Source organism: Salvelinus sp. IW2-2015, linkage group LG25 (assembly GCF_002910315.2).
Source record: "Salvelinus sp. IW2-2015 linkage group LG25, ASM291031v2, whole genome shotgun sequence".
NCBI classification, from domain to species: Eukaryota; Metazoa; Chordata; class Actinopteri; order Salmoniformes; family Salmonidae; genus Salvelinus; species Salvelinus sp. IW2-2015.
The window spans coordinates 24,911,900-24,935,298 of record NC_036865.1 but is presented as its reverse complement, the minus strand read 5'-3'; the positions used below and the strand labels follow the sequence as shown (position 1 = coordinate 24,935,298).

General features: G+C 42.4%; 1 protein-coding gene across 1 annotated transcript in view; it reads right to left on the bottom strand.

The window, feature by feature from the left end:
• Positions 1–23,399, bottom strand: part of LOC111951744 (leucine-rich melanocyte differentiation-associated protein-like) — a 399,153-nt gene that overhangs the window by 30,235 nt on the left and 345,519 nt on the right. The window contains exons 3-4 of the mRNA XM_070434998.1: positions 11,072–11,198; positions 9,099–9,238 (exon numbers count right to left, since the gene is read on the bottom strand). Of these exons, the coding sequence (XP_070291099.1) occupies positions 9,099–9,238; positions 11,072–11,198 (267 nt within the window). The remainder of the gene's footprint in view (positions 1–9,098; positions 9,239–11,071; positions 11,199–23,399) is intronic.

The window sequence follows — 23,399 nt, the reverse complement described above, 5'->3', positions numbered from 1 at the left end:
CAATACAACAGTGGTAGGCCTGATTACTAACAATGACGAGACAGCCTACAGGAAGGAGATAAGGGCAATGGCGGAGTGGTGCTAGGAAAATAATATTTCCCTCAACGTCAAAAGAGTCAATGAGCTTTATCGTGGACTTCAGGAGACAGCAGAGGGAGCACGCCCCCATCCACATCGACGGAGCCGCAGTGCAGAAGGTAAAAAAAGCTTTAAGATCCTTGGCATAAACATCACTGACAATCTGACATGGTCCAGCCACACAGACAGTGTGGTGAAGAAGGTGCAACAGTTCCTCTTCAACCTCCGGAGGCGGATGAAATTCGTCATGGGCCATAAGAACCTGACAGACTTTTACAGATGACCATTGAGAGCATCTTGTCKGGCTGTATCACTGCCTGGTACGGCAACTGCACCGTTTGCAAGTCCTGTGCTCTCCAGAGGGTGGTGCGGTCTGCCCAATGCATCACCAGGGGCACACTGTCTGCTCTCCAGGACATCTACAGCACCCGGTGTCACAGGAAGGCCAAGAAGATCTGAGGGACCTCAGCCACCAGAGCCACGGCCTGTTCACCCTGCTACCATCTAGAAGGTGGGTTCAGTACAGGTGCATCAAACCTGGGACCGAGAGACTGAAAAACWGTTTCTATCTCAAAGCCATTAAATCGTCACCACTAGCTGGTCTCCACCCAGTACCCTGCCATGWWCTTTAGTCACTGTCACTAGCTGGCCACCACCCGGTACTCTACCCTGCACCTTAGAGACTGCTATCTTATGTACATAGTCATGGAACACTGGTCAYTTTARTMATGTTTACATAYKGTTTTACCCACTTCATATGTATATACTGTATTCTAGTCAAGGCCTATCCTGTTTAACTATTGCTGTACATAACATTTTCCATCCGACATATTCTACAGGTATGATACATATTATATTGATAGACTGTCCATAATGTCTATACATCCCATCATATACATATATATATTCCGGACTCTGACATTGCTCATCTTAATATTTCTATATTTCTTAATTCCATTCTTTTACTTGTTTGTATTGTTTTGTATTGTTAGATATCAGTGGTGTAATGTACTTAAAGGAAAAATCCACCCAACACCATTAATTCCTTTCATTTACAGTGTTAAATGGAAAATCATTGTGGAAATCTGTTGCAGCTCAAGTCGACTACAAAATCCACAATGCAATGCTAGCTCTATGGSCTGGCTGGCTAGCTAGGTAGCTCGCTTGCAAACGTAGCTAAACACAATAATATAAAAGACAATATCAGCGTATAACGTACCTCACCATGTTCAACCTGCAGATCGATGTGCCTCACAGAGTGGTCTAACACCCGCAACGGCAGATATATACTGACCAAATATATAAACGCARCACACTACAATTTCAAAGATTTTACTGAAATACAGTTCATAGGAAATAAGTCAAATTAAATAAATAAATTAGGCTCTAATCTATGGATTTCACATGACTGGGAATACAGATATGCATCTGTTGGTCACTGATACCGTAAAAAAAGTAGGGGTGTGGATCAGAAAACCAGTCAGTGTGACCACTATTTGCCTCATGCAGAACGACATATATCCTTTGCATAAAGTTGATTGTGGCCTGTGGAATGTTGTCCCACTCCTCTTCAATGGCTGTGCGAAGTTTCTGGATATTGGCGGGAACTGGAACCCGCTGTCATACACGTCGATCCAGAACATCCCAAACAAGCTCAATGGGTGATATGGCTGGTGACATGTCTGGTGAGTATGCAGGAATTGGCCCAGCGTCGTTAGGGTTTGGCCGGGGTAGGCCGTCACTGTAAATAAGAATTTGTTCGTAAATAACTTGCCTAGTTAAATTAAATAAAACATGAAAAGGAATTGGAAGAACTGGGACATTGTCATCTTCCAGGAATTGTGTACAGATCCTTGCGACATGGGGCCGTGCATTATCATGCTGAAACATGAGGTGATTGCGGTGGATGAATGGCACGACAATGGGCCTCAAGATCTCATCACGGTATCTCTGTGCATTAAAATTGCCATTGGTAAAATGCAATTGTGTTCATTGTCCGTAGCTTATGCCAGCTCATACCATGGGGCACTCTGTTTACAACGTTGAYATCAGCAAACCTCTCACCCACGCAACGCCATACATGTGGTCTGYAGTTGTGAGGCCAATTAGATGCACCAAATTCTTTAAAATGACGTTGGAGGCGGCTTATGGTAGACATGAAAATTCAATTATCTGGCAACAGCTCTGGTGGACATTCCTGCAGTCAGCATGCCAATTGCCAACTCCCTCAAAACTTGAGACATCTGTGGCATTGTGTTGTGTGACAAAACTACACATTTTACAGCTGTCTTTTATTGTGCCCAGCACAAGGTGCACTTGTGTATGGATCATGCTGTTTAATCAGCTTCTTGATATTCCACACCTGTCAGGTGGATGGATCATCTTGGCAAAGGATACTAACAGGGATGTAAACCAATTTGTGCACAAAATTTGAGAGAAATAAGCTTTTGGTGTGTATGGAACATTTTTGGGATCTTTTTTTGCTCTGACATGCATTGTCAACTGTGGGACCGTATATAGACTGGTATGTACCTTTCCAAATCATGTCCAATCAATTGAATTTACCAATATTCCAATCAAGATGTAGACACATCTCAAAGATGATCAATGGAAACAGGATGCACCTGAGCTCAATTTCGAGTCTCATAGCAAAGGGTCTGAATACTTATGTAAATAAGGTATTTCTGTTTTATTGTATTTTTTTTTTTAAATCCAGCTTTCGCTTTGTCATTATGGGGTATTGTGTGTAGATTGCTGAGGCTGTAACGTAACACGTTACAAGACACACAGCACCATATTTCATTATTTGTGTATATTTATATTGTTATGCCATTGGACTAATTGACACCGTTCAGTGAGCGACACAGCACTTGACTGCTTGCCTTGGTAATTGAGAGAGATGGAATCTGAATCACGCTCAAATTGATGTTTTACAGTGTGACACATTATGAATATTACATCACAGGACCATACACAGTATCAGTCAAGGCATGGTAGAAAGACAGAGAGAGAGAGAGACAGAGAGACAGAGAGACAGAGAGACAGAGAGACAGAGAGAGAGAGAGAGAGAAAGAGAGAGAGAGAGAGAGTAAAAGAGCGAGAGATCCTCAGTGCTAGTAAATTATTAATACAGAACACAGAGTCAGGAACAAGCACTTAGGGCTAAAACAGACAAAAGAGAGAGTGTTTTTTCCTTTTATCGTGTTTCATGTAGAGGCTGACAAATGGTGGTCACATCGCATGACTTGATGAGAGGCTGTGATGTTTAATGCATGGTCTGCACTGCTAGTAAACACTCATTTGTGGTTGTGACTAGTCACACRTKAAATGCATTTTGCCCGACCAGAGGTGGCTTGATAAAKCTTTTAGAACCAGGAGGTTCAATCCACAATCTGGTTGAGAAACGGAACGTTCGTTCCCCATTCAATACATTAAAATATAATAACTTTCAAAAATCCAAATATAAATAGTTGTTCAAATTAAAAAATATATAWCGGCAGATTGACGAGGTACRTCTTGGTCAGCTAAACTTACTAAAACGTACAGTACCTCCAACAACACATAAAACCTCACATACAGTTGAAGTCGGAAGTTTACATACACTTAGGTTAAAGTCATTAAAACTTGTTTTTCAACCACTCCACACATTTCTTGTTAACAAACTGTAGTTAAGGCATGTCGGTTAGGACATCTACTTTGTGCATGACACAAGTAATTATTCCAACAATTGTTTACAGACAGATTATTTAATTTATAATTCACCGTATTACAATTCCAGTGGGTCAGAAGTTTACATACACTAAGTTGACTGTGCCTTTAAACAGCTTGGAAAATTCCAGAAAATTATGGCATGGCTTTAGAAGCTTCTGATAGGCTAATTGACATAATTTGAGTCAATTGAAGGTGTACCTGTGGATGTATGTCAAGGCAATAGTACGCAAGTACAAACACCATGGGACCACGCAGCCGTAATACCGGCTCAGGAAGGAGACGCGTTCTGTCTCCTAGAGATGAACGTACTTTGGTGCGAAAAGTGCAAATCAATCCCAGAAAAGCAGCAAAGGACCTTGTGAAGAGATGCTGGATGAAACAGGTACAAAAGTATCTATATCCACAGTAAAACGAGTCCTATATCGACATAACCTGAAAGGCCACTCAGCAAGGAAGAAGCCACTGCTCCAAAACCGCCATAAAAAGCCAGACTACGATTTGCAACTGCACATGGGGAAAAAGATCGTACTTTTGGAGAAAGGTCCTCTGGTCTGATGAAACAAAAATGGAACTGTTTGGCCATAATGACCATCGTTATGTTTGGAGGAAAAAGGGGGAGGGTTGCAAGCTGAAGAACACCATCCCAACGGTGAAGCACGGGGGTGGCAGCATCATGTTGTGGGGGAGCTTTGCTGCAGGAGGGACTGGTGCAATTCACAAAATAGATTGCCATCATGAGGAAGAAACATTATCTGGATATATTGAAGCAACATCTCAAGACATCAGTCAGGAAGTTAAAGCTTGGTCGCAAATGGGTCTTCCAARTGGACATTGACCCCAAGCATACTTCCAAAGTTGTGGCAAAATGGCTTAAGGACAACAAAGTCAAGGTATTGGAGTGGCCATCACAAAGCCCTGACCTCAAACCCATAGAAAATTTGTGGGCAGAACTGAAAAAGCGTGTGCAAGCAAGGAGGCCTACAAAACCTGACTCAGTTACACCAGTTCTGTCAAGAGAAATGGGCCAAGAAGCYTGTGGAAGGCTACCTGAAACATTTGACCCAAGTTAAACCATTTAAAGGCAATGCTACCAAATACTAATTGAGTGCACATGGGCGCGCAAAATATTTAGCTTGATTTCTAGCGCGCCTCTCCAGGGTGCTGTTGGAGAGATGCATTGCTGCTGCGCTCCAACAACCTTCCGTCCCCAAAAATCCTCTAACATAAATCATGTAGCAGATTTAGGATACGATAGAAAGAGTATGTGGCCTTTTCTGTAGCCTACAGGCTAGAGATAAAATGTATGACAATGTAATGAGACGGACACTTTTTACATCATGCAGGTTTCTCCGATCAAATAGCCTAATCTAAACGGCCCAATCAAATAAAAAATGCGCTGACATGTTAACAAACATACATATTCTAAAAACAGGACAGGTCAAAGTAAAATGAACAATATAGAATGGATAATCAGGGTATTCACAACTGCAACCCAGGAGTTTCACCCTGTGGGCTACATTGTCATGATCAACGGTTTTCGAGTTTGTATCCGTAAATATTTTTGAMGAGCTGGTCATAGCGAAAAAGAACTGTGTAAAGACATTGATTATCATTGCAAATAGGCTCAGGATAACTCCTGATAAAGTTGGGTAGCCGATATTCAGAGCAAAAGTCTAAGCCGTTGTGTTGGGGGGGTACTAAGCTAACATATGGTATTTTTTGGATCATTTAGCCATTTGATTTAGAATGTTAGGACCCCTTTAGGTATACATTTAAAAAAAAAAATACAATATTGAATTTGAACTTTACTACCGTAGTCCATAGCAGAGCATGTGAGTGGAGCTGGATCTGGAGCAGAGCATGTGAGTGGAGCTGGATCTGGAGCAGAGCATGCCCAATTTGACTGGAGCGTGGAGCGAGTCTCCCAAAGCCTGGAGCGTTGGCCTTCTCACCCACTCCAATTTAGCTCCTGTACCGCTCACTTCACGAGCTCAGGCCATGCCCAGCCGAGCATTTGTAGGCTACTTGTGTGCTGCTATAGCCCCTTGCTTTAGCTACTGTTATCTAGTATGCTAAATATTTTCATAAAAAACTGATAAAACAGAAAAATCAAGGTGATTTACAAAGATGAAGAGGACACATCCCGAAAGCATGATGGTGTACTTAATACGTGCCCATGCTAACAGAAAGGAATGAGGTGGGTAGCTAGCTAAGTGTGTCATTGTAGCAAAGTATTTATAAACAAAAAATCTGATCTCTTAAAATGTATATTATCTATACAATAGGCTATAATGGATTTTAACCCAATAGGCCTGACATATTACCACTTTCAAGGAGCTTTCCGTTTTGATAGGGTTATTTTGCCGAAAAAACCTTTAGGCCTACCTATAATAATTCAAATAATTAAAAAACAACTGCATCGCTGCCCAGTCTGGCAAGAGTGGCGTGTTTAGCATCCCCAGTGGCTCTGCAAGCGCGGATAGGGTATTCTCCGCTGCAGGCACCATTGCATGAGCCTGAAGCCAGACTCTGGCCAAACTCGTGTTTCTAAAAAATTATTCAAAGCATTTTTCATTTCATTTGTATTTAATTATAAGTAAGGCACAGCCTATATGCACAATGTTGTTTAAATGCTGAGCGCTATAATGTTCCTGCAAATGCTTCACAATGTATTTCTTTGTAGGCTATAGCCTTGTAGCCTTGTAGGCTATAGCCTTTGTATCTCCCGGGTGGCGCAGTGGTCTAGGGCACTGCATCGCAGTGCTAGCTGCGCCACCAGAGTCTCTGGGTTCGCGCCCAGGCTGGGCTGGGTTCGCGCCCAGGCTCTGTTGCAGCCGGCCGCAACCGGGAGATCCGTGGGGCGACGCACAATTGGCATAGCGTCGTCCGGGTTAGGGAGGGTTTGGCCGGTAGGGATATCCTTGTCTCAGTATGTAAAAAAATAAAAATAAAAAATGTTATAAAATGTATGCACTCTACTGTAAGTCGCTCTGGATAAGAGCGTCTGCTAAATGACTAAAATGTAAAAAAATGTAAATGTAAAATGAAATAATTGAAATAATAGGCTAATAATATAGCTTAAATAATAAATGTTTGTTCTTTCTAACACCTTGCCCAAACTGGATGYMWGTGTGCGCAAATTGATTTTGTCCCTCCACACCAAACGCGATCACGACACGCAGGTTCAAAACAAACTCTGAACCAATTATATTATTTTGGGGAAAGGTCAAAAAGCATTAAACATTTATGGCAATTTAGCTAGCTAGCTTGCAGTTGCTAGCTATTTTGTCCTTTTTAGCTAGCTAGCTTTCTGTTGCTAGCTAATTTGTCCTGGGATATAAACATTGAGTTGTTATTTTACCTGAAATGTACAAGGTCCTCTACTCCGACAATTAATCCACACATAAAGCGGTAAACCGAATCGTTTCTAGTCATCTCTCCTCCTTCCAGGCTTTTTCGTCTTTGGACTTTATATGGTGATTGGCAACTTTCATAATAAGGTGAATTACCACAACTGACATCAGTTCACCCATCAATCACCCACGTGGGTAAAACCAATGAGGAGATGTGTTCTCACCCATCAATCACCCACGTGGGTAAAACCAATGAGGAGATGTGTTCTCACCCATCTATCACCCACGTGGGTAAAACCAATGAGGAGATGTGTTCTCACCCATCAATCACCCACGTGGGTATATGCTTCTAAAAGCCAATGAAGAGCTGGGAGAGGCAGGACTTGCATCGCGTTCGGCGTCACAAATAGAAGCAACTTCTATTTTAGTGGCTGGCAACGCAGACGCTCATTGGCGCAGGAGCAGTGTGGGTGCAATGATTGAATAACATGTGTGTGTACATTTATTTTACAACGCTCGCACACGTGACGCTTCGGTTTGGGCAGCGTGTTAGGCTATCTGTCTGTCTGACCTATTTAGAATGTTTTGACGCTGTTTAATACGACAAGTAACTTATTTCAAATGATGAGTGCTGCTTACAGTCACCTTTTCATGTTGTTTACTAAAATACTCTTCATTCAAATCATATGGTTTGGTTTCAATAGTTTAGCTCACATGCTCTGCCCATAGAAAAGCATTGAATAACACATTTAGAAATAGCAAAAAAGACAGTCAAAAAACAAATGATAAAGAATAAGGTTTTAAAGTGTCTGTCCTATATCTAGAAGATATAAGAAAGATCAATAAATATATATATWTTTTTTACACATATTTAACCTCTTATTTTTGTTGGGACAAAACTACCTCCATACTTCCATTCGTTTGTATGGGTTACCGACGAGTCCGTGGGACTTGTGGGGGTCGTAGAGTAAAACGGAGAACATCATCATATTCGTGAGAGTCTCCCCTTTTCATTGTTGGTAGTTTGTAGGCCAAACCGTCCGGTCACTACAGACGTTTTCATGAGAAGGCGGATGCAGTAGATTGAGACGCAGCAAAAAACTGATATCGTTAGTTAAAATTGACAGATTTTTATATTATGTTATTTAGATTGGGCGCACGGGTGTGTCAATGAACTATTAAGGATTTTAAATAGCCAAAGTGATTAGTCACAGGAATCAGAACTAATAAAGCCAATGCAACTGCCTGTTTTACAAACGGTGGGCCTACCACATGGATGGTCATTCATAAAATTCCACTGCGTGCCGACATGGTAGGCTACACCCTAGTAAGCACGGAGAGACGCCAACGTTTGTTTTTGTATTTTACAAACAGTAGGCCTWCTGCATAGATGGGCGTTCATAAATAAATTCAGGCAACACTGTAGGCTACACCCCAGTAAGCACGGACCAACGCCGATGCCTTTTAGACACATTGTTTTGGTGCAGTCCGGACAGGCCTTGATTTCCATATTCACGGACGTTGGYATTTGGTCCGGTCTGGACCAGCCTTGATTTGGCCCAAACATCCATAAATGACATCTTTTTAACTTTCATTCAGAACCGAAAATTAACCATATTTCAACGTCCAGAAAATAAGTATTTTTCAACGTCCGGAAAATACGCCTTTTTCACCTTTCAGTCAGAACCTAAATTGAACGTTTGGAAAATACTATTTTAGACATATTTTCAACGTCAWTGTGCTTACTGGGACTATTCTAGTTTAGCGGTGCATCACTGTGCAACCCTTTGGCAATGACCTGTATTTCTGACTGTCATCCTCGTTCTTGTTCTTGTATGTGTGTGCGTGTGTGTGTGTGTGTGTGTGTGTGTGTGTGTGTGTGTGTGTGTGTGTGTGTNTGTGTGTGTGTGTGTGTGTGTGTGTGTGTGTGTGTGTACTGTATACACATTTCCCTACCTGTATCTCTGGTAGTCATCCTCATCCTTGTCCAGGCTGACCAGCTGGTTGGGACAGGCCTCGTTTCCCAGCAGGCTGAGGTACTGCAGCGACGGAGTTGCCTCCGCCAAGTGTTCCAGCAGCGCCTCAATGTCAGTCAGGTGTCAGAGGTCAAGGCTGTTAATTACATTAGCATTTACCCCCCACCCCCTTCAGAAAGCCAGTCGTCACAGGCATTGGGTTGCTGTGAGAGAGCGGATAAAAAGGCTCAATTTAAGGCTCAGAGTTAGGCATTTATTTGTCTGTTTCTCTGTATTTTCCCTCTCTCTCTCTTTCTACCCTGCCATCTTTCTTCCTCTCTCCCTTCTCTCTCACATCTMTATTTCTTCTTCTCTCCCTCTCTGCTCAACCCCCCCCCCCCCAGGTGGCCGGGTGGGGAGCGTTAAAACATTGACAAAATGATGGATGCCCTGTGGTTCAAACGGTCCATGATTCACAGAGCCGTAGCCAACGGCATAAACCCCCCCACCCCCACAAACGTGGAAAAAAAGCAACCAGCCTCCCAAACAGGCACAGTCATCACTAATACATTCACTCCATTGGAAAATTGAGCCCAAAGTGTCAAAATGCAAGCGCACTAATGCAGTGGTGGAGTGTGTAAAATGGCACAGCTCCACGTCAAGATGTGGTCTAATTGGGGCATTAGCATGTGCAGGCCACTTCACCTCTCTTTCGCTCTCTTTCTCTCCCCCCCCCCCCTTTCTCTCTCTCTGCTTCAGAGCGGTTGACACGCACTTCAAGGAGGCCCAGTTTTAATGTTGACACGKTAGTTGTGTGTTTGCATCATTACCCTGTAGATGGATCTACTGGGGAGGCTACCAGGGACAAACAGGACACGTAGTTAGGCTTGGTTCTTCATGTTAAGGGAGGAAGTTGAAACATTTTCTGTCTGCTCATCGATTTGAGTGTGAGTGCTTACAGTTTACTATTAAATGAGGAAGGTATACAGGTATGGAGCTGTTTAATCATTGTCTTTGCAATCACAAAAGATACATGTAACTGGCAATTTATATAGAGTTACAATAATGACTGCATGTTTGGTTTTCATATGTTAAATGTTCTAGTGTCTTGTTTCAACATATTTATGTGATTTTTTTATTTTGTTGAGGTTTCCAGTTTTTCACACTCCACTGTATATGAGTCATTATACTAGTGGTTCATTTGTCAATGTTTGTAGTTGGTTATACTACTAATACATATATATATATGGCTCTTTCGCAAAGATATGCTCAGAAGTTCCTCTCTTTCCATTTTCTTCCTCAACATATCGACACAGACCCTGCTGTCTTATAWCCCTGTTTCCACTAGAGGTCCCTGTGGCGTAGAAACTAGTCTGTGGGGTCTGAGGTACCAAGACCCACATCCCTTTAACACTGCTTTTACATGCACTACAAATACTCCAGAGGCCTTTACGAGAGTTAGAGAACACAGAGATACAGAAGCACAACAACAGGTGAGTTGGTAAATTCACTATGCCTATCTACTCCGATTTCAGAGTACTCTCGTCAGTGAGCCAGAGCGCAGAATAACTGATGAACTTACAAACGCTCAACACCAGTTGAATGTGGCCGGTGTCGGTAAAGGTCAGTACAAAAAAGTGTAAGTTACGGTCACCAACGCTCYGGATAACATGAAAACAGCCTAACCAGCTCTGCTAGGGTGAGTAAAATGGTCAGAGTGAGGTGCTATCTGTCTCATTTGGGCCTGGAAGTAGCTAGCAAGCTAGCCAACGTTAGCCAGTTTACTTGGGTGCTTGACTGCCGTTGTGAGGTCAGAATGCTTGGATCAACCCTACTCCTTGGCCAGAGCGTCCAGTGTTCGCTCTGAACACACCCAAAGACTAATGTTCTTACAGCTCTATGAAGTATTCTGTCTTAGCCTTAGCCAATGCTACAGAATGACACAGAGAATGAGTGCTTCGCTTGAAAGGATATTTGGTTCTTATTGAGTGTCAGGGTGTGGAGGGTGGGTAACCTGGGCAACTGGAGGTCGTTTCCGAGCAGATTGTTGTCGACGACCAGTTCTTCCAGCCCAGTGAACGCTTTGAGGCCAGTCAGTGACCTGCAATGATAAAGCGAGAGAGAGAGACAGAGAGAGAGAGAGAGACAGACAGAGAGAGAGAGAGAGAAGAGAAGAGAAAAATGATACGGCTCTAAATCTGTGCAGACGGCCATTATGTGCAGAAATAAATATTTCAGCCTCCCTCTTTTCACGCGTCAGCAGAGACAGGGAGAGTTTTGTCAGGGGCCTGTCAGAGAGGGAATGACGAGAATTAGTGGTGCTGAGTTCCTCTGGCGTGGCCTGGACCCGGGACTCAGCGGCGAAGGGCTTCCTTCACAACGCTGGCAGGATGAGGGATGGGGGTCACCAGTGAGTAGCCAGGATTCAAAACAAAAGGCTTCAGAAATGTGGCGGGCAGGATGAATTTGTCAATGTCTTGTGTCTGGAGGCGCCTGGTTTGGCCTGACCCCAACCCTCCATTCCCAAGACAAATCACTCTGTCACACTTCACCTTCATTCCACGGACACAAATTTAACTTGTCATCCATCATCATCACAGCCCGACCAGCCGAATACAGAATACACACTCCCACAATCACAGACTGAATGGAAATGGAAACTTTTTTGAAAACTGTGATGGGGGTTGGTTTAACACCAAAGCGTTTTTAGTTAAAGTGTTTTTTTTACAATTTGTTTTTGTGAAGGACTGCAGAACCCTCTGATACACATACATTTATTTTACACACACACACACACACACACACACACACACACACACACACACACACACACACACACACGTGGCATAAAGATGATGGGGAGCAGTTGTTCAGGGTAATGTTAGGGGATTGCAGATTTCAATCCTTTTGAAGGTTTATAACCCTCACCACTACCACCCTTCAGCCCACTATGTTAATCAAGTGTTCAGGCCATCCTGTCAGCCCACTATGTAATCAAGTTGTTCAGCCATCCTGTCAGCCCACTATGTTAATCATATGTTCAGGGCATCCTGTCACCCACTATTTAATTCATCTGTTTCAGCCATCCTGTCAGCACTTAATGTGAATCGAATTTCAGGCATCCTGTCAGCCCAAACTATTTGTTTAAACAAAGTGTTCAGGTCACCCCTGTCAGCCACTATGAATCATGTGTTCAGGCATCCTGTCAGCCCCTATGTTTAATCATGTGTTTCAGCACCTGTCAGCCCACTAGTGTAATCAAGGTCAGGCAGCCTGTCAGCATTAATGTTAAATTATGCAAGTGTTCAGGGCACCTGTCACACTATGTTATCAAAGTGTTCAGTCCACTCTGTCAAAGCCCCACTATGTTTTAATCATGTGTTCAGCCATCCTGTCAGCCACTAGTATAATCAATGTTCAGGGCATCCTGTTCACCCCACTATGTTAATCAAGTGTTCAGGCCCATCTGCAGGCCCCTATTTAATCAAGTGTTTCAGGGCCATTCCTTCCAAAGCCCAACTTATAATTTCAAAAGTTCAACCCACCCTGTCAAAAGGGCCCACCTATGTTAATTCAAGTGTTTCAGGCCCAATCCTGTTTCAAGGCCCCAACCTATGTAATTCAATTGTCACCATCCTGTCACACCACTATTTAATAAAGTGCCACTTCAGAGCATGTTTCATGTTCCCACCCGTCAGCCCACTATGTTAATCAGTGTTTCAAGCGCACCCTGTCAAGCCCACTATGTTAATTCATGTTCAGGCACATCCTGTACCCCCACTTTTTTAATCAAGCAGTTCAGGGCCAACCCTGTTCACCGCCCACTATGTTATCAATGTGTTCAAGGTGCACCTCTAGTCAGCCCCACTATGCTTAATCATGTGTCAGGCCATTCCTTTTCAGAGCCCCACTCTATTAATCAAGTGTTTCACCATCCTGCAGCCCCCAACTATGTTAATCAAGTGTTCAGCCTTTCCAGCCCAACCTTGCTTCTATCTGTTCAGCCACTATTCAATCCCAGAGTAACTCTGTCAGGCCATCCTGTCAAGCCCAAACTAATGTTAAATAAGTAGTTCAGGCCCAATGCCGTGTCAGCCCCCCACTACTTTAATCATTTTCAGGCCCATCCTGTTCAAGCCCACTCAGTTATCCAAGTGTCAGGCCATCCTGTCAGCCCACTATGTTAATCAAGTGTTCCAAGGCCTCCTGGTCAGCCCACTTATTGTAATCAAGTGTTCAGGCCATCCTGTCAGCCCCACTAATTAATCAATGTGTTCAGGGGCCATCCTTTTCACAGCCACTATGTTTAATCATGTGGTTTCCAGGCCATACCTCGTCCAGCCCACTAGTTAATCATTTTGTTTCAGCCATTTCCTGGTCAAGGCCCATATGTTAATCAATGTTTCCACGCCATCCTTCAGCCCCCACTATGTTATCATTGTTCAGGGGCCATCCTGTCCAAGCCCATCAGTTAAATATTGTGTTCAGGCCTCCCTTCACCCACTATTAACTCAATTGTTCAGGCCACCCTTCAAGCCCAACTAGTTTTAATCATGGTGTTCAGGCATCTTCCCATGTATCAACGTCAGCCACCGGCCACCCATATTTATAAAGCTATTCAGGCCCCCAATCCTGTTCAGAAGCCATAAGTTAATTCATGTGTTTCAGGCCCATCCTGTCGCCACTTTTCAAACTGTCTTCACCACTGTGCCCATTATGTTAATTCATTGTTCAGGCCCCATCCTGTCCAAGCCACTATCTGTTATCATGTGTCAGGCCCCATCCTTTGTCAAGCCCACCATATGTTAAAAGAGTTCTTAAACTGGATTACCTAGTTAAAATAAAAGTTAAATAAAATACTTTATTTTAAAGTGTGGAGAAAGAAGAAGGGAACACATTGAAAACTGGCCATAAAGAAAGAAAAACTGCAAGGCACGATGACAAACAAAGACCCCTAGAACATTTCAAACTGTATCCCAATAAAATTTCATCCCCACGTGGTGTTAATGCATACATCCCCACTGTGTGTTAATTCGCAACATCCCCACGTGTGGTTAATGCATATACCCCCACGTTGCAGCTAACCACGTGTGGTAATGCATACCATCCCCCACTGTGTCTTAATGCATAACATCCCCACGTTTGTGTAATGCATACATCCCCACGTGTGTTAAGCCATACATCCCCACGTGTTTAAGCAACACCCACTGTGTTAATGCATACATTCCCCAACTGTGTGTAGCAAGCAAAAACAATCCCCCACGTGCTGCTGCTTAATGGAAACACTTATATCAATTCCCCACGCTGTTGGGTTAATGCATACATCCCCACGTGTGTGGTTAATGCCATTAACAATCCCCCACTGTTTGGTTTAATGGCAATACATTCCCCACGTATGTTTTTAATGCATTAGCCATCCCACGTGTGTCTTAGATACATCCGCACCGGCTGATAATGCATACATCCCAACTGTGCGTGTTAATGCATACAACATCCCCAGGTGTGTTTATGCATAAGCACCCCGATCCCCACCTGTCGTTAATGCATACATCCCCACGTGTGGTTAATGCAATTACAGACCTGACGTCTATTAATAAGTAGGGTCTTTGAAACTTGCTTGTTAAAAAAAGGCCGCATGGCACAAGTTGTTCATTGTCAACCCACTGCCTGGTGCACCAGCCATCTAATCAACCTAAATTCACAAGCAAGGGGGAGAGTAGAGCCCAGCCAACAACGACCTAAACCCCATCGTCCGTTGTGTGTGTGTGTTGTGTTGTGTGTGTGGTGTGTGTGTGTGGTGTGTGTGTTGTGTGTGTGTGTGTGTGTGTGTTTGTGTGTGTGTGTGTAGCGGATACAGTATGAGGATTACTTAAAATTGTCTCCAGCTTTGTTTATAATTTAACTAGGGCAAGTCAGTTAAGAACAAATTCTTTTACAAAGACGGCCTTCCCTTCCCCCTTGCGCTCTCTGCAGATTCCCCTAACACCAACATCTGGTTTCATTACCTTTCTAAGAGCCTAGTTTTAATATGGAGAACAGAGTGAATGCAATTTAGTTAAAAACATAACCCGTCCTCTTTAGTTTTTTTACGACAACTAATGAGTATAATTGAAGTCCCAAAGCTCTTATGGTTGGGTAAAATGGAAAACACACATGTGCACAACACATACACACACACACGGGTGTGGAAAGGAGAGGACAGAGGAGAAAGGAGGCCAAACTAGGAAACGAGAGGCTACACTAGGAGACATGATGGGAAGCAAGAGGCCAGACGAGGAGACAGGAGGCCAGACGAGGATACATGAGAGGAGATAGGAGGACATAAGAGGAGACAGGAGGCCAGGAGAGGAGACAGGAGGCCAGACGAGGAGACAGGACAGGAGAGGAGACAGGAGGCCAGACGAGGAGACATGAGAGGAGATAGGAGAGGAGACTGGAGAGGAGACAGGAGGCCAGATGAGGAAACAGGAGAGGAGACATACCCGTGAACCAGAGAGGTGTACACAGAGACAGAGGCATCTGGATCAATAGTTTAATACTAATGCAGACACACTGATTGATAAACCACYACTGACAGCCCCGCGGAGGGAAGAAAACCCTCTGTGATTATTGGCTGAAATGTCAGTCACTCCTGCCAATGGCGTAGGTCCATCTCATGTCAAATGTCTTTAAGCAAGGAATGACAGTAGGATAATTGCCTCAGATCTTCTACATCTTTCCACTTCTCTCTTTGTGTGTCAGAATAAATCACAGTTGGCATTTTTAGTAGTGTTTAGGATTAGAGGTCAACTGAGGAGACAACCTAACATATATATCCATTCCCTCACAGAGTCCAAATATAACCNTATATCCATTCCCTCACAGAGTCCAAATATAACCCAGGACAATCCTAATGAAGACCAGTCACACCGACAGATAAAGAAAAAATMCCCACAGTTATAGAGGACGCTCCGTATTCACTTTACTAGTAGATCCAATCTGTAGAGAACCAGATAGATATTTTCAGAACTCTGGTCTGCCTGAGTAGAAAAACAAAACTAAGAGAAGAACASTGAAAAGTCAAGACAGGCCGCAGCCTTAGGCCTCGTTTTAAAGTTAGAGGACCTGTGTGGTGTCACTTGTCAGCTGTTGGTGGTGGAGATTCTGGAGAAGTCATCTTTCTCTTCCAGTAAGACGGCTGCGGACTGGCGAGCAAATTGACACACTGTTCAGAGAGCAACAGATAAATGTTTGATGAATTGGCCAATACTGGGGCAGTGATGGCCTTCATACGTGCATAATGGACTAGCTGCAGCACACTTCAGATAGCCTGCCATGATAAGGCAGAGTAATGAACGGGAGAAGGGAAAAGTAGGATCCGGACGGGTTTTAATAAATGTAATAAGAAAAACTAATGGAAAGAGATGGAGAGATGTCTGGGAGAGGAAAGACAGGAAGGAACAGAAACGTCCATCTGTCCATCAGGCTGAATAGTCGATTAGGCTTCATTGGGCGATCACGTCACTCTGGGAGCAATTGGCTGTCCTGTTTCTAAAGCAGGTACAGTCAGATTGGGCTTGGCAATTGGATTGCAGAGTTGCAACGGGCTTTGCTATTGAACAACAACAGAACTACACGTCACACCATAACAACAGTTCCCTGGTAATGTGTGTGTGTGGAAACACAACAGATCCAACGAGAGGAACAGTGTGATGAATATATGCCCTGAACACCCATCACGACCCACCTACTCCCATCCAAACACACTGGAGGCAGGCTTCAGTCACTACAGGATGGTGGTCATTATCCCCCACCCCACTTCCAGAACACACATATAGCTCTCCCCTCTCTCTCTCGCTCTCTCTCCATCCTCCCGAGATACATGTCAATTCACATGKTAGAGGATTACCCGTTGTTCCCTACCCGTGCTGCTGTGAATGTCTGCTAATGAGGAGGCTAATCATTGGGGTACATGTGGAGCGRGTTGGTAAATCCTTCCTGGACAGGTTTTATGTGCTTAATCTGCTTTGAATAAGACACAGTCAGTGTCTGATGATGTCATACACGTGAAGGCATTGCCAACTACAAAGACCCTGATTAGAGGTGAGAGAGGTTCAGACTGAAGTTAATSTAGGGTTACATGTGCAAATAAAACAGATTCAATTGTATACAGCACATTGCCTTAGGCTGAAATAGTCTATGCATTAATCATTTCACAAAATCAACATCAACTGAACCTTAATGAGTTTGATTATAACACTTGACATGATATTCAAAAGGAGAAACACTACTAACATGTCATTTTTTAATTGGTCCAAAAGTGTGTGATGAGCTTTTATCAACCAATAAAATGGAAGGGAAGTTGGTAGCCTATAAATACCRGAAAACTTTACAAATGTATGAATAACGGTCAAACTGTCAGTAAGGATAAACTACTAGAGAACATCTTTTGATTAAAGCAAACAAAGTAAGTATTTTAAAAAGCATAGTAGTTCGACTAATAGCACAGATACATGTACAAATAGAAGGCTACATTTCTGTGAATGAGTCCACACAAATAGCCTATGACTGTCATATTTTATTTAGGTAAAACAGTCAAGTCATTTTACAAGTACACATTTTTATGTTGAGTCAATTTACAACAATCAATCAATCAAATGTTAAAACATTTTATTTTAAACAAGGCAAGTAAATTTACAACAATCAATCAAATGTTAACTTCTCTAGGGTAGGGGGCWGCATTYGGAATTTTGRATGAAATGCATGCCCAAATTAAACTGCCTGCTTCTCGGGCCCAGAAGATATGATATGCATATAACTGGTAGATTTGGATAGAAAACACTCTAAAGTTTCCAAAACTGTTAAAATAGTGTCTTTGAGTATAACAGAACTGATCTGTTCAATTTGGGAAGTATTTTTTGGGGGGGTTTTGTAGTTTTCTATTCAATGACATTACAGTATCCATTGACTTAGGACTCATATTGCAGTTTCTATGCCTTCCACTAGATGTCAACAGTCTTTAGAAAGTGTTTCAGGCTTGTATTCTGAAAAATTAGGAAGTAAGAGCAGTCTGAATGAGTGGACCCTAAAGTGTCACAGAGCTTTTTCATGCGCGAGACCGAGAGAGTGCCTTTCTTGTTTACCTTTTAAATTGACAACGTTATTGTCCGGTTGAAATATTATAGATTATTTAGGCTAACAACAACCTGAGGATTGACATGTTTCTATGAACTTTACGGATACATTTAGGATTTTTTTGTCTGCCTGTTTTGACTGCGTTTTAGCCTGTGGATTACTGAAGAAAATGCGCGAACAAAACGGAGGTTTTTGGATATAAAGAGACTTTATCGAACAAAAGGAACATTTATTGAGTAGATGAATGTCTGCTGAGTGCAACCATACGAAGATCACCAAAGGTAAGGGATTAATTTTATCTCTATTTCTGACTTGTGTAACTCTTCTACTTGGCTGGTTACTGTTTGTAATGATTTGTCTGCTGGGCTATGTTCTCAAATAATCGTAGGGTATGCTTCGCCGTAAGCATTTTTTAAATCTGACACCGTGGTTGGATTCACAAGAAGTTCATCTTTAAACCTATGTAAAATATGTTTTGTTTTCTGAATTTTTATAATGAGTATTTCTGTATTTGAATTTGGCGCCCAGCAGTTTCACTGGCTGTTGAAGAGGTGGGACGCTAASGTCTCACGTACCCAAGAGAGGTTTTAACACATTTTATTTTAAACAAGTCAAGTAAATTTACAACAATCAATCTAATTTTAAGTCAAAAAAGTCTAATCAAGTTACAAGTAGGCTGAAAAGAGAATCATATTTTGATAGATATGTTCAGGCCTTGAATAGTTTTTTTCCTCTATTGGACTAGGCCTGTACTTCCCAAACTGTTTCACTCATGCCCCCCTTCCATCATTCACTAACCATTCCTCTAATCATTCCTCTTCATGTTGTATGGTCTAAGTGCTTTCAGCACAGCAACGTTTCTTGTGAATGTTAGTATTGAATGATTAGTTGTCTCTTCATATGACAAATGCTTTCATCCCTCTGTGAGACTGAGATGAAAATCAATTCTTAGATGCCATCTTTGTCATTATGTAGCTACATCAGTGCTGCACGCACACACAAGCACACACACACACACACACACACACGCACGCATAACACAACCATAAAACCAAAGCTTCCTTCATGTCTCTGTCAGTTTAAATATGACCCCATCATTACATTATTCACTTCAGTGTTGTCAACATCTCCCACATTAGGCCTGAGCCAGTTCAACTAGCATCTCCCAGCCATGTGTATGCCTCAACGTTCACCTAATAGCAAATAATCACTAGAGGCCTGTCACTGCATGGCAGATGATGGATGGGCTTTGATGGACGACCCTGCCACAGCCATGTCCACTAATGCATTATGATAGACCTCATCTATAGGATAGACCACACGAAAGCCTTTCATCCTGGACAAAGCCAGATGTACACAGACCCACAAGCACAAATACTTAATCACACACCGACACAACACACAAACACACACACAACACACACACACAACACACACACACACACACACACACACACACACACACACACACACACACACACACACACACACACACACACACACACAACAACACCACACACCCCTCCCCCCCGACCTGGGCTAGTTCTCTCCAGGGTCTGATGATTACACTGCCCCCTATTGTTCTCAGTATTAACATGCAAACTACACAACTATCTTTGATCTCTCACTCGCTGACACAAATCCTTTCAAGCCCCAACGTTTCCCTCCAAAGGTAATTAGAGCTAATTAAAAAGTTTTGAAAGCAGTCGAAGGGTGCTGTTGATGCCTCCGCCAACCGCCCTACACTCCTATTCAAATTACCCATCAGCCCCCTACCAGCGTTGTGAGAATGTGTTTGTCAGCTGTGTTCCTGTCGCTGTGAGGACTACGACACCAGTCTGAATAAAACCGGTGTGTGGAAGTMATGTAGGAACCTGCTATCTCAGTGAGGGGTCTAACTGGTACCGGTGGTACTTCCTTCTAACAAACCGGTGCTCTACGGGAGCAATAGGAGATGTTGGTAACAGTAGTACGACAAATAGAACAGGTGTGGTCTCTGATTGCAAAACTGGTGCTTGATTGAGGCTTGTAATCTATGGCTGTAATTAGATTGAAGATTTCAATATATTTATATACAGTACCGGTCAAGAGTTTGGACACACCTACTCATTCCTGGGTTTTCTTTATTTTTTATTATTTTCTACATTTAGAATAATAGTGAAGACATCAAAACTATGAAATAACACATATGGAATCATGTAGTAACCAGAAAAGTGTTAAACGAATCAAATTATTTTTTAGATTCTTCAAAGTAGCCACCCTTTGCCTTGACAACAGCTTTGCACACTTGGCATTCTCTCAACCAGCTTCACCTGGAATGCTTTTCCAACAGTCTTGAAGGAGCTCCCACATATGCTGAGCACTTGTTGGCTGCTTTCCCATCCCTCTGCAGTCCAAATCATCCCAAACCATCTCAATTGGGTTGAGGTCGGGTGATTGTGGAGGCCAGGTCATCTGATRCAGGTCATCTGATGCCCTTACACAGCCTGGAGGTGTGTTGGGTCATTGTCCTGATAAAAAACAAATGATAGTCTCACTAAGCGCAAACCAAATGTGATGGCGTATCGCTGCGGAATGCTGTGGTAGCCATGCTGGGCAAGTGTGCCTTGAATTCGAAATAAATCACAGACAGTGTCACCAGCAAAGCACCYCCACACCATAACACCTCCTCCTCTATGCTTCACRGTGGGAACCACACATGCAGAGATCATCCGTTCACCTACTCTGCGTCTTACAAAGACATGGCGGTTGGAACCAAAAATCAAAAATGTGGACTCATCARACCAAAAGACAGATTTCCACCGGTCTAATGTCCACGGATCATGTTTCTTGGATCAAGAAAGTCTCTTCTTCTTATTGGTGTCCTTTAGTAGTGGTTTCTTTGCAGCAATTTGAACATGAAGGCCTGATTCACACAGTCTTCTTTGAACAGTTGATGTTGAGATGTGTGTGTTACTTGAACTCTGTGAAGCATTTATTTGGGCTGCAATTTCTGAGGCTGGTAACTGTAATGAACTTATCCTCTGCAGCAGAGGTAACTCTGGGTCTTCCTTTCCTGCGGCGGTCCTCATGAGAGCCAGTTTCATCATAGTGCTTGATAATTTTTGCGAACTGGCAACTTGAAGAAAACTTTCAAAGTTCTTGAAATTTTCAGGATTGACTGACTTTCATGTCTAAGTAATGATGGACTGTCGTTTAATCTTTGCTTATTTGAGGCTTTCTTGCCAATAATATGGACTTGGTCTTTTACCAAATAGGGCTATCTTCCTGTATACCCCTTACGCTTGTCACAACACAAACTGATTGTCTCAGCAAACGGCATTAAGAATGGAAATAAATTCCACAAATGAACTTTAAAAAAGGCACACCTGTTATTTAAAATCCATTCCAGGTGACTACTGTACCTCATGAAGCTGGTTGAGAGAATGCCAAGAGTGTGTAAAGCTGTCATCAAGGCAAAGGTTGGCTACTTTGAAGAATCTCAAATATAAAATATATTTTGATTTGTTTAACACTTTTTTGGTTACTACATGATTCTATATGTGTTCTTTCATAGTTTTGATATCTTCAMTATTATTATACAATGTAGAAAATAGTAAAAATAAAGAAAACTCTGGAATGAGTAGGTGTGTCCAAACTTTTGACCGGTACTGTATATATATATATTAAACACAACATCACGTAGTATTATTATTATCATACATAGTACATACCGTATTGAATTAGCATACCGTATTATACCAAACTAACACAATTTGAATTCAGTTGAACATAATTTATGAACATATSTGTAATTAAACGTAGCCTGGTTTGGTGTGTAATCATCACAGTGATCCAGACAACAATTCACTGCTCTGCATATTCACCAGTATGGTAGCCCCACCCACCACCCCTCCATCCTGCTCCCTACTTCAACCTGTTATTATCATATAATTAGCTGTCGTTCCAGTGTATCATTAAGAGGTTCGCTAAGTGTCAGGTACAGCAACGTCTTAGGAAATGACAAGGGGAAAGCAATATCGTTCCACAATGTTACGGCATGGTAATTACATCTAGAGCATCAGGAGCAGACAGGGACAGAAGTGATAATTAGACTAGTAGTCATACTAATTAAAACCTCTATATACCCCCCCCCCCCCCCCTGTTTTATCTGTACTTCCCTAGTATGAAGGAATATACTGTAGTTATTCATGCTTTAATGAAGATGCAACATAAAGGGTAAATGAGCGGTACACAACTAAGCTACATTCCTTGTGGGTGTGATTGAATCCAGCCTTAGTTGAGCGATTACAGGTTTGATTTTTTTCAGCTGTCAGCCAAATGATGTTAACTTAAGTATATGTTTGTAGCTGATATATACTATCCATATGTGTGTGGTGAGTGCTTGTGAGATACCATGTAGCTGCATCTACAAGAACAAGAAATACAGGAAAACCTGTCTACCAATCTACATCTCTCAACTGGTTGTCTTTGTCTCGTTTTACACCGTACACAGAGATAATAGAACATGTCACTTCACAAGACCGTTTGAAATGGAATGACAACCTCTAATTCAAATGTTACATTATAACTGACATCTTTGTGCATGTATAATTGGCAGCGTATCCCAGTTAGGACTTGCATATTTATCATTCCGCCGGAGATGCTCAAAGCCGCGGACAGATAGGAGATTTTGATGGCACAACAATCCAATGTGGGGAAAAATAGAACCGTCAACTGTCGCTCTGTCAAGTTWAGTATTTTGTCACAATGAGCTTGAGAATAAACATGCATGATTAGACACGGCAAACCAAACGGGTGTTGTTATGTTGGAAGCTCTGTCTGTACTCTGGTACTGTAGAAATAGGTTTATTCAAATGAAGCAGAGTGGGAAAAAATACAGCATCTTTATGAAGATGGAGAGGCCCTTCACACCAACTGGCAGACACTTGGCATGATGGGTGGATTAACAACACCGGAACATTATGGAGGACAAAGTTTACAAGGAAGTCACATTCCCTAATCATCACAGGACCTCAAAACAAAAGCAAAGAAAACTATTGCCCAATCTCCAGAGTTAGCTGTCTGACTCTGTTAGACTGTTTGTGTACTTTTCAAAAGCCTTCAATGAAAATAATGGGGGCATGTGGTTGCTTTCTTAATGCAATGTGGTAGTCAGATCAAGATAACCAAGCGCCTAGTGTACCTG